This window comes from Neophocaena asiaeorientalis, unplaced genomic scaffold, assembly GCF_003031525.2.
Source record: "Neophocaena asiaeorientalis asiaeorientalis breed wild unplaced genomic scaffold, Neophocaena_asiaeorientalis_V1.1 scaffold192, whole genome shotgun sequence".
In the NCBI taxonomy this organism is placed as follows: Eukaryota; Metazoa; Chordata; class Mammalia; order Artiodactyla; family Phocoenidae; genus Neophocaena; species Neophocaena asiaeorientalis.
The window spans coordinates 2,920,697-2,933,253 of NW_020185326.1; the positions used below are offsets into that span (position 1 = coordinate 2,920,697).

A 12,557-nucleotide genomic window follows, 5' to 3' on the forward strand; every position below is an offset into this window, starting at 1 on the left:
GGTCTTATACAAAAAGGAAACTAGATGATATCTGCTTTTTTAAGAGCAACACTAAACTAGAAAGCCTAGAAAGCCTTCAATATTGAAAGAGAATTCTATACCTAATCAAAGTAGCAGTCACATATGATGGGAGAATAAAGGTATTTATCAGACACATAATAAATTAAAAAATTACCTCTAAGGTACCCTTATTTGAAAGCTACTGAAAGATGTACTCCAACAAAACAATAGAGTAAGCCCAAAATAAGGAAGACATGATAGCCAGAAAAAACAGGAACCCCACACAGGAGGAGCTGAGGGAAGTCCTAGAACAACAGCTGTACAACAAGCCTAGAAAGTCAGTCCAGATTGGAATTGGAGGAAGAAGGGCTTCAGGAGGGAGTCTTGAGGATAAAGAATGGAAGTGATTTATTTGAACATATGAAAAATATTGACAGCATGTGGCAGAGATGTGGAGCACTTTAAAAAAAATTAACTAAAATACACAAAAACCCAGGCAATATAAAAAAGTGAGAAAAGTTATTAACTCCAAAGAAGCAAAAGGACAGCTAACATCATACTTAACACTAAAAAGAGGAAATCATTTCCTCTAAGGTCAGGAACAAGACAAGGATGTCCACTCTTGGCACTTTTATTCAACATAGTACTGGAAGTCCTAGCCACAGCAATCAGACAAGGAAAAGAAATAAAAGGAATCCAAACTGAAAGGGAAAAAGTAAAACTGTCACTATTTGCAGGTGACATGGTATTATACACAGAAAATCCTAAACACACCACCAGCAAACTACTAGAGCTCAATGAATTTGGTAGTTTCAGGATGCAAAATTAGTATACAGAAATCTGTTGCATTTCTATATACTAACAACAAACTATCAGAAAGAGAAATTAAGGAAACAATTCCACTCACCACTGCATCGAAAAGAATAACACACCTAGGGATAAACCTACCTAAGGTGGTAAAAGATCTGTACTCAGAAAACTATAAGATACTAACGAAAGAAACTGAAGATGATACAAACAGATGGAAAGATATACCACATACATGGACTGGAAGAGTTAATATTGTTAAAATGACCATACTAGCCAAGGCAATCTACAGACTCAGTGCAATCCTTATCAAGATACCAAGGGCATTTTTTGCAGTACTAGAACAAATAATTTTAAAATTTGTATGGAAACATAAAAGACCCCAAATAGCCAAAACAATCCTGAGAAAGAACAGAGCTGGAGGAATCATGCTCCCTGACTTCAGGGTATACTCCAATGCTATAGTAATCAAAACAGTATGGTAGTGGCACAAAAACAGACGTTTAGATCAACGGAACGGAGAGACCAGAAATAAACCCACACACTCGTGGTCAATGAATCTACAACAATGGAGGCAAGAATATACAACAGAGAAAAACAGCCTCTTCAATAAATGGTGCTGGGAAAACTGGAACTACATGTAAAAGAAGGCCATCAAAACATTCTCTAACACCATATACAGAAATAAACTCAAAATGGATTAAAGACCTAAATGTAAGACCAGAAACCATAAAACTCCTAGAAAAAAACATAGGCAGAACACTCTGACATAAATCATAGCAATATTTTTTTTGGATGTGTCTCCTAAAGAAAAGGAAATAAAAGCAAAAATTAAAAAATGGGACCTAATTAAACTTAAAAGCTTTTGCACAGCAAAAGAAACCACTGGCAAAACGAAAAGACAACCTACTGAATGGGAGAAAATATTTGCTAATGATATGACCAATAAGGAGTTTATATAGAAAATATGATAAACAGCTCATACAATTCAACATCAAAAAACCCCCAAAGGGCTTCCCTGGTGGCGCAGTGGTTAGGAGTCCGCCTGCTGATGCAGGGGACATGGGTTCATGCCCCGGTCTGGGAAGATCCCACATGCCGCGGAGCGGCTGGGCCTGTGAGCCATGGCCGCTGAGCCTGCGCATCCGGAGCCTGTGCTCCACAACGGGAGAGGCCACAACAGTGAGAGGCCCGCGTACAAAAAAAAAAAAAAACCCAAACACCTCAATTAAGAAATGGGCGGAAGACCTAAATAGACATTTTTCCAAAGAAGACATACCGATGCCCAACAGGCACATGAAAAGATGCTAAACACTGTTAATCATCAGAGAAATGCAAATTAAAACTACTATGAGATATCATCTCACATCTGCCAGATGGCTATCATCAAAAAGACCACAAATAAATGCTGGTAAGGATGTAGGGAAAAGGGAACCCTCGTACACTATTAGTGGGAATGTAAACTAGCATGGTCACTGTGGAAAACTGTACAGCAGTTTCTCAAAAATCTAAAAATAAAACTACCATATTACCCAGCAATTCCACTCCTGGGTATATGTCCAAAAAAATCCAAAAACACTAATTCAGAAAGATACATGCACTCCCATGTTCATATCAGCATTATTTACAATAGCCAAGATATGGAAGCAACCTAAGTGTCCATCAACTGATGAATGGATAAAGAAGATGTGGTATACACACACACACACACACACACAAACACACACACTGGAATACTACTCAGCCATAAAAACGAATGAAATTTTGCCATTTGCAACAACACGGATAGACGTAGAGGGTATAAGTGAAATAAGTCAAAAGACAGAGAAAGACAAATACTGTATGATATCACTTATACGTACAAACTAAAAAATAAAACAAACTAGTGAATATAACAAAAAGGAAACAGATTCACAGATACAGAGAACAAACTGATGGTTACCAGCGGAGAGAGGGAAAGGTGGTGGAGCAAGATAGGGGTAGGGGACTAAGAGGTACAAACTGTTATGTATAAAATAAATAAGCTACAAGGATAAATATATCCTTGTACAACACGAAATATAGCCAATATTTTATAATAACTATAAATGGAGTATAACCTTTAAAAATTGGGAATCACTATGTTGTACATCTATAACTCATATAATATTGTACATCAACTATATCTCAGTTAAAAACAAAAACCACTAAACATATTTAAAAAGTCATTAGAGTGAAAGTGACATTTTAAAGGAAAAAAGCAATAGGCTGTAGTGTATGTCACTATTTGGCGTAGCAAGAAACAATACCTTTAAAATCAAAATAATGAGATATTGATCACTAATTTAACCAGAAATTATAATATATATAATATAATTATACATAATTATAATATATATTAAATATAATTCTATATATTATAAATTATAATATATATAGGGGGGAAGGAATTAGCAGAGTAGGGTGGAAAGCTAGATCTGCGTCTCCTATAGCAAGAAGTGAAGAGACTATGCCTAAACCTGATTAATGAAGAAATACCAGTCTACACATGGTGTTTAGGAATAAAGAGCTAAATACCAGGGCAAATGGCCAAAAGGATTAAAAGTAGTTTCCTAAAAGTAGGACTTAAAGATGGAGAAGGACAGGGTTCTATAAGGCTTTTAATTTTACTTGGATGTTAACTATGTAAATATATGACTTTCGAAAATTAACTTAAAATAATTAAAATTTATTACAAAGCCAAAAGCTAGCAAAAAATATTTGCACTATATTACTGAAACAATCTTATAAACAGAAGACCAATATCTTAAAATTATAAGGAACTCTGACAAAAGACAACAACATAATATATGCAAGGGACATGAAAAGGCAATTAACACAAAAAACATTACTATCGGAAGACGAGGGGAAGATGAAGGAAGAGTAAGATGCGGAGATCACCTTTGTCCCCACAGATACACCAAAAATACATCTACACGTGGAATAATTCCTACAGAACACTTACTGAAAACTGGCAGAAGACCTCAGACCTCCCAAAAGGCAAGAAAGTACCCACATACCTGGGTAGGGCAAAAGAAAAAAGAATAAACAGAGACAAAGGGATAGGGACGGGACGTGCACCAGTGGGAGGGAGCTGTGAAGGAGGAAAGGTTTCCACACGCTAGAAGCCCCTTCGCGGGCAGAGACCGCAGTTGTCGGAGGGGGAAAACTTCTTCGGAGCTGCGGAGGAGAGCACAGCAACAGGGGTGCGGAGGGCAAGGTGGAGAGTTTCCCGCACGGAGGATCGGTGCCGACTGGCACTCACCAGCCCGAGAGGCTTGTCTGCTCACCCGCCGGGGTGGGCGGGGCTGGGAGCTGAGGCTCGGGCTTCGGTCGGAGCGCAGCGAGAAGACTGTGGTTCGCGGCGTGAACACAGCCTGCAGGGGGTGAGTGCACCAGGGCAGCCGGGAGGGAGTCCAGGGAAAAATCTGGAGCTGCCGAAGAGGCAAGAGACTTTTTCTTCCCTCTTTGTTTCCTGGTGCGCGAGAAGAGAGGACTAAGAGCGCTGCTTAGAGGAGCTCCAGAGACGGGTGAGAGCCGCGGATATCAGCGCGGACCCCAGAGACGGGCATGAGACGCTAAGGCTACTGCTGCCGCCACCAAGAAGCCCGTGTGCGAGCACAGGTCACTATCCACACCCCCCTTCCAGGGAGCCTGTGCAGCCTGCCACTGCCAGGGTCCCGGGATCCAGGGACAACTTCCCCGGGAGAACGCACGGTGCGCCTCAGGATGGTGCAACGTCATGCTGGCCTCTGCTGCCGCAGGCTTACGCCGCACTTGGTACCCCTCCCTCCCCCGGGCCTGAGTGAGCCAGAGTCCTCGAAGCAGCTGCTCCTTTAACCCCGTCCCATCTGAGCGAAGAACAGATGGCCTCCGGCGACCTACACGCAGAGGTGGGGCCAAATCCAAAGCTGAGCCCCAGAAGCTGTTAGAACAAAGGAGAGAAAGGGAAATCCCTCCCAGCAGCCTCAGAAGCAGCGGATTAAACCTCCACGATCAACTTGATGTACCCTGCATCTGTGGAATACCTGAATAGACAACAAATCATCCCAAATTGAGGAGGTGGACTTTGAGAGCAAGATTTATGATTTTTTTCCCCTTTTCCTCTTTTTGTGACTGTGTATGTGTATACTTCTGTGTGAGACTTTGTCTGTATAGCTTTGCTTCCACCATTTGTCGTAGAGTTCTATCCGTCTGTTGTGTTTTTTCTTTTTTTAAAAAACAATTTTTTTTCTTAATAATTATTTTTTATTTTAATAACTTTATTTTATTTTATCTTATTTTATATTACCTTCTTTCTCTCTTTCTTTCCTTCCTTCCCTCCTTCCTTCCTCCCACCTTTTTTTCTTCCTTTCTTCCTTCCTTCCTTTCTTTCTTTTTCTCCCTTTTATTCTGAGCCATGTGGATGAAAGGCTCTTGGAGCTGCAGCCAGGAGTCAGTGCTGTGCCTCTGAGGTGGGAGAGCCAACTTCAGGACACTGATCCACAAGAGACCTCCCAGCTCCACATAATATCAAACGGCGAATATCTTCCAGAGATCTCCATCTCAATACCAGCAACCAGCTTCACTCAACAACCAGCAAGCTACAGTGCGGGACACCCTATGCCAAACAACTAGCAAGACAGGAACACAACCACACCCATTAGCAGAGAGGCTGCCTAAAATCATAATAAGTTCACAGACACCCAAAAACACACCACCAGACGTGGACCTGCCCACCAGAAAGACAAGATCCAGCCTCATTCACGAGAACACAGGCACTAGTCTCCTCCACCAGAAAGCCTACACAACCCACTGAACCAACTTTAGCCACTGGGGACAGACACCAAAAAAAATAAGTAAACACAAGCTTTAAATGATACATTAAACAAGATGGACTTAATTGATATTTATAGGACATTCCATCCAAAAACAACAGAATACACATTTTTCTCAAGTGCTCATGGAACATTCTCCAGGATAGATCATATCTTGGGTCACAAAGCAAGTCTTGGTGAATTTAAGAAAACTGGAATTGTATCAAGGATCTTTTCCGACCACAACACTATGAGACTAGATATCAATTACAGGAAAAGATCTGTAAAAAATACAAACACATGGAGGCTAAACAATACACTATTTAATAACGAAGTGATCACTGAAGAAATCAAAGAGGAAATAAAAAAATACCTAGAAACAAATGACATGGAGGCACGACGACCCAAAACCTATGTAATGCAACAAAAGCAGTTCTAAGAGGTAAGTTTATAGCAATACAATACCGAACTAGAACAAAAAATTTCACAATTTGTATGGTAACACAAAAGGCCCCGAACAGCCAAAGCAACCTTGAGAACTAAATATGGAGCTGGAGGAATCAGGCTCCCTGACTTCAGACTATACTACAAAGCTACAGTAATCAACAGAGTATGGTACTGGCACAAAAACAGAAATATAGATCAATGGAACAGGATAGAAAGCCCAGAGATAAAAAGTGAAGTAAGTCACAAAGAGAAAGACAAATACCTTATGATAACAGATACATATGGAATTTAAGAAAAAAAAATGTCATGAAGAACTTAGGGGTAAGACAGGAATAAAGACACAGACGTACTAGAGAATGGACTTGAGGATATGGGGAGGGGGAAGGGTAAGCTGTGACAAAGCGAGAGAGTGGCATATATACACTACCAAATGTAAGACAGCTAGCTAGTGGGAAGCAGCCGCATAGCACAGGGAGATCAGCTTGGTGCTTTGTGACCACCTAGAGGGGTGGGATAGGGAGGGTGGGAGCAAGGGAGACACAAGAGGGAAGAGATATGGGAACATATGTATATGTATAACTGATTCAGCTTGTTATAAAGCAGAAATGGACACACCACTGTAAAGCAATTATACTCCAATAAAGAATTAAAAAAAAAAACATTACTATCTAAGGTGCATATAAAAAGCTTCCACCCTTCAAAGCAATAAAAGAAAAATCCAGATTAAAATGACAAAGCAGTGTTATTTTAACCTACTAATTAGCAAAAATTTGAGGAATGAGTAACACTAGTATTGTAAAATGCATTCATTGTGAAAGTGTAAGTTGATGTATCATTTCTGGAGAAAATTTTGGTGATATGAATCAAAATCTTAAAAATATGTATGACATCTGATTCAATAATTCTTGCTAAAAATGTATCCTTAAGGAAATAGTTACAAATACATATAAAAGGATTCAGCTACAAGGGTATATATTTTAGCAAAATTTTCTTAAGACTGTCTTTTCATACTGTTTTACCTGAAACAATAAAATAGCCTTACCTGAACTGTACGTCCTGCATTGATATGTTCTTCATGCAACTTGTCCCAGATTCTGCACCTCTGATACTATATGAAAGAAAGGGGAAAGGTACTGAATTTTTTTTTATCACTAAGTGATTATTCCCAATTTACCTCAAAAATCCCCACTCACCCACCCAAAGTTAAACATACCAGCTAAAAAATTTACTGACTTAGTAGTGGAAATTAACTGTCCAAAGTCCATACAATAGGAAGTTTTCAAAAACATTACACACAAAATTCTGGTAAATGGTAAAAACAAACAAAACCCACTAAATACTCTTTATTTTACTGAAAAAGAGTATGTATTTTGTCTATAATGCACACTCTTTGGAGGTGAAAAAAATGAGAATGTAAAAGAGTGTGAAAAATGAAAAGATTAACAGCATTCATCAGATATTGTTACTATATATGAAGACCTTGAAATGTCTGTTAATGATAGAGTCAAGTATTGAAAACTAAAATCTGATTTGAGAAAAAGTAACATGGATACTGCAGACTAGAAAGTATATAAAAATGAGAATGAACATTTAATATATATGTCTTAATTTTTACCAAGGTAATGTTTAGTTTTCAGAGTTCATCCAAGAAACTTAACGAGCGTGATAATGGAAAATTTTTCATTTGACAGGAAAATGTGATAACATTATGACGGAATACTTGTATAAAATATAAACAACACCAAATGTCACACATTATTTTTGGTTGAAATAAAAAACCCAAATAATTAAGACGTTAGCAGATGTGAATAATGACATTAAACACATTTTTGGTATAACCCACACACACACACTACTCTGAAAGCACAGTAACATGAAAATGCCCCATATACACATAGAAGGAAAAATAGATTATAAAAGTAGAGCACTAAAACTTTTTCTAGGGTATTTTTATATTCCCTATTCTGCATATTTTTTAAATTTGGTAGTGAATAATGCAGCAAAAAACTCTTTTGATACTCCTGAATTTTTGTTTTTTATATCATCTAAGAACTAAACAATATCCATTAAGCTTAAAAATAACTAGACTATGGAGAACAATATGGAGGTTCCTTAAAAAACTAAAAATAGAACTACCATATGACCGAGCAATCCCACTACTGGGCATACACCCTGAGAAAACCATAGTTCAAAAAGACACATGCACCCCAATGTTCACTGCAGCACTATTTACAATAGCCAGGACATGGAAGCAACCTAAATGTCCATCAGCAGATGAATGGATAAAGAAGATGTGGTACATACAATGGAATATTACTCAGCCATAAAAAGGAATGAAATTGGGTCATTTGTAGAGATGTAGATGGACCGAGAGACTACATCTACAGAGCGAAATAAGTCAGAAAGAGAAAAACAAACATTGTATATTAATGCATATATGTGGAATCTAGAAAAATGGTATAGATGATCTTATTTGCAAAGCAGAAATAGAGACACAGATGTACAGGACAAACACATGGACACCAAGGGGGAAGGAGGGTGGGATGAATTAGAAGATTGGCATTGACATATATATGCTATTGAAACTATGTATAAAACAGATAACTAGTGAAAACCTATTGTATAGCACAAGGAACTCTACTCAGTGCTCTGTGTGGTGACCTAAACGGGAAGGAAATCAAAAAAGAGGAGATATATGTGTACGTATAGCTGATTCACTTTGCTGTACAGTAGAAACTGACACAACATTGTAAAGCAACTATACTCCAATAAAAATTTAAAAATAGACTATATTGAGAATATATTTACCAAACATAAAACCACTACGCAATCAAATAAATTTAAAACCACTATCAATCTACTTTTGCTTCTAAGAAAAATTTAATTGATGCCATCAGACCCAGTATAAATGCTCCTTTAATGTTATATTAACAAAAAGAATGTAAGCCAAAGGTACATGTCTGAAAATAAGCCACTTTAAAATTTATTACTTAATACTAATCTGTCATGATATTTTAAGAAAAATAATGTTAAGGAAACAGTTGAAAATCCAGAGAGGTCAGGGTTGCAAGAATCGTGGAGCAGAGTATCAGAGAGGAAAAAGCTGCATGTGAGGAGATAACTGAAATGAGAGCACTATACTGAGTTCCAGAGATCCGCAGGGTTTTCCTTTTGAGTCTTCAGCTGAGTACAGATCAGTACATGCACATAAGCAAACTACCTGAAGTCAGAAAAAGAACCACTGGAAAAGAGCAGGTAGACTAATCCCCCAAAATCACACAAGGCCGGAAACAGTTCATGTGACCACAAGTCAGACTAGAAAAATCTCTCAACACACTAGACATCAGGTGGAGTACTCCAAAGCACTGTCCTACATGGGGAAAAATTAGGCCTGGAATAAAGGCTATTCTGATCCTATGCAAGCTTAAAAGAGCCTCAAAAGGATCAAACTGTTCCCAAATAACTTAAATGTGTCTCAGAATAAATAAAGCTCAAAAGTACTCAAAGTAATGTAAAAATATTCAGTATCCAACAAGTTCAGAATGTCTGGCATCCAATAAACAATTACCATGCATGCAAAAAAGCAGGAAAATATGATCTGCAATGAGAAAAACCAATCAATAGAAACAGATTCAGATATGATAGAGATAATGGAATTAATAGACAAGGATATTAAAAATTATTATGATATATTCCATGTTGTTAAGAAAGAAAAAAACATGAGCATATTGAGATATGGAAGATATTTTTTAAAATTCAATTCCTAGGGGCTTCCCTGGTGGCGCAGTGGTTGAGAGTCTGCCTGCCGATGCAGGGGACACGGGTTTGTGCCCTGGTCCAGGAGGATCCCACATGCTGCGGAGCGGCTGGGCCCGTGAGCCATGGCCACTGAGCCTGCGCGTCTGGAGCCTGTGCTCCGCAACGGGAGAGACCACAACAGTGAAAGGCCCGCGTACCGCAAAAAAAAAAAAAAAAAAAAAAATTCAATTCCTAAATTTAAAAAAGGTATCTGAAATGAAAAATGCAATGGATGGGTTGAATTGAAGGTAAGACAATGCAAAGAAAAGAATAGTAAATTTAAAGATATAAAGTAGAATCAATCCAAAATGAAACACAGAGAGAGAAAAAAAGATGGACAATAAATGAATAGAGTATCAGTGAGTCGCAGGCCAATTGAAAGCAACATTTTATGTATGCAATTGGGCTCCTTGAAGGAGAGAAAAAAATTCTGAAAAACTAATGAGACAGTGACTGAGATGGTGGAGGAGGAAGACCCTGAGCTCACCTCTTCCCATAGGTGCACCAAAATTACAACTAATTTCAGAGCAATTATGGATGAGAATGACTTAATGACTAGCAGAAGAGATTTTCCACAACTAAAGATATAAAGGAACCATACAGTTTATGGTCAAAAGGTGAAAACTTCCAGTCATAAGATAAATAAGTACTAGGGATGTAATGTATGCCATGATTAATATATATAATTAACACTGCTGTATGTTATATATGAAAGTTGTTAAGAAAGTAAATCCTAATTTAAATCTCATGACAAAAGAAAAAAATGTTTTTCTTTTATTTTGTATCTATATGAGATGATGGACCTTCACTATTTATTGTGATCATCATTTCATGATGTATGTAAGTCAAATCATTATACTGTACACCTTAAACTTACACAGTGCTGTTTGTCAGTTATATCCCAGTAAGCGAGAAAAAAAAAGAAAAATGAGTGGCCAAAGTTTTTCCAAATCTGGTAAAAATTATAAACCCACAGATCCAAGAAACTCAAGGAATACTATAAATAAGAAAAATGAACAAAACTAAACTAATGCATATCATAATAAAATTACTTACAATAAGTGATAGAAAAATCTTAAAAACAGCAAGAGGAAAAAAATATATGTGAAGTACAGAGCAACACAGATAAGAATGACAGAAGACTTCTTGTGAGAAACAATGCAAGCCAGAAAACACCAGAGCAACATCTTGAAAGTACTGAAACAATCTAAAACTCAACCTAGAATTCTATACACAGGGAAAATATTTTTTAAAAGTGAAAGCAAAATAAACATTTTTTTTTCAAACACAAAAATGCAAGCAGAATTCAATACCAGCAAACCTGTACTATAAGAAATGTTAAAGGAAGTCCTTCAGGTTGATGGGAAAATGATACCAGACAGAAACCTGGTTCTACAAAAAAGTGACAGCACTGAAAAATGGTAAATATATAGATAAATATAAAATACTTTTTATTATTTTAAAAATCTCTTTGAAAGATAACACTGTTTAAAACAAAAATTACATTACATAGAAGTAAAATATATTACAATAATACTACAAAGACCCTGAGAGAGGAAACTGAAGTGTACTGTTATAAGGCTATTTATTTATGACTGCGTTAGGTCTTTGTTGCTGCATGCGGGCTTTCTCTAGTTGAGGTGAGTGGGAGCTACTCTTCTTTGCAGTGCACAGGCTTCTCATTGCGGTGGCTTCTCTTGTTGCAGAGCATGGGCTCCAGGCGTGTGGGCTTCGGTAGTTGTGGCGCGTGGGCTCAGTAGTTGTGGCTCATTGGCTTTAGAGCATAGGCTCAGTAGTTGTGGCACATGGGCTTAGCTGCTCCGCGGCATGTGGGATCTTCCCGGACCAGGGCTCAAACCCGTGTCCCCTGCATTGGCAGGTGGATTCTTAACCACTGAGCCACCAGGGAAGTCCAAGATTCTTATAATATACGTGAAGTGATATATATATATGTATATATGAAAACACATTACTTGAAGGTAGACTGTCATAAGTTAAAGATGAATACTCTGAACTGTAAACCATTAAAAATACAAAGAGGTATAATTAATAAGCCAACAAAAGAAAAAATGGAATCTTAAAAAATATGCAATTAATCCAAAAGGGAGTAAAAGATGAGAAAAGGGGACAAAGAATAGATGGGACAAACAGACAAAAAGAGCAAGATGGTAGATTTAAAGACAACCATTTGATAAACATCTGTTCATTATAAAAATTCTCAGCAAACTTAAAAACGAAGTTAACATTAGAGGCATCTACAAAAACCCTACAGTCAACATCATGCTTAGTGGTGAAAGACCATTCCCTAATACTGGGAACAAGGTAAGGATGTCTGATCTTGCCATTCCCATTCAATATTGCACTGGAGGCCCTAGTCAGCACAATAAGTTAAGAAAGGAAGTGAGGGAAGAAAGGAAAGGAGGGAAGGAGGGAAGAAAGGAGAAGAGGGGGAAGAGGTGACCCTGTGCTTCAGGGTAAATGGTAACGTCTTTAGTGGGAGACAGAAAGAAAGTAAGTAAGAAGGAGAGGAAGGAAGGAAGGAAGGAAGTGGGCAGACAGGTAAAGACTGGAAAGGAAGAAATAAAACAGTCTGTCTTCACATGATTGTCTACAAAGAAAATAACAAAGAGTAGATTCAAAGAGACTGAAAAGCAATGACGGGGAGATTATCTGTCAAGAGATTGGGTAAAA

General features: G+C 37.8%; 1 protein-coding gene across 3 annotated transcripts in view; it reads right to left on the reverse strand.

The window, feature by feature from the left end:
* Window positions 1-12,557, reverse strand: part of STX17 (syntaxin 17) — a 95,636-nt gene that overhangs the window by 67,372 nt on the left and 15,707 nt on the right. For all 3 annotated transcript variants that reach the window (XM_024734396.1, XM_024734397.1, XM_024734398.1), the window contains exon 3: window positions 7,111-7,176. In XM_024734396.1, the coding sequence (XP_024590164.1) occupies window positions 7,111-7,176 (66 nt within the window). The remainder of the gene's footprint in view (window positions 1-7,110; window positions 7,177-12,557) is intronic.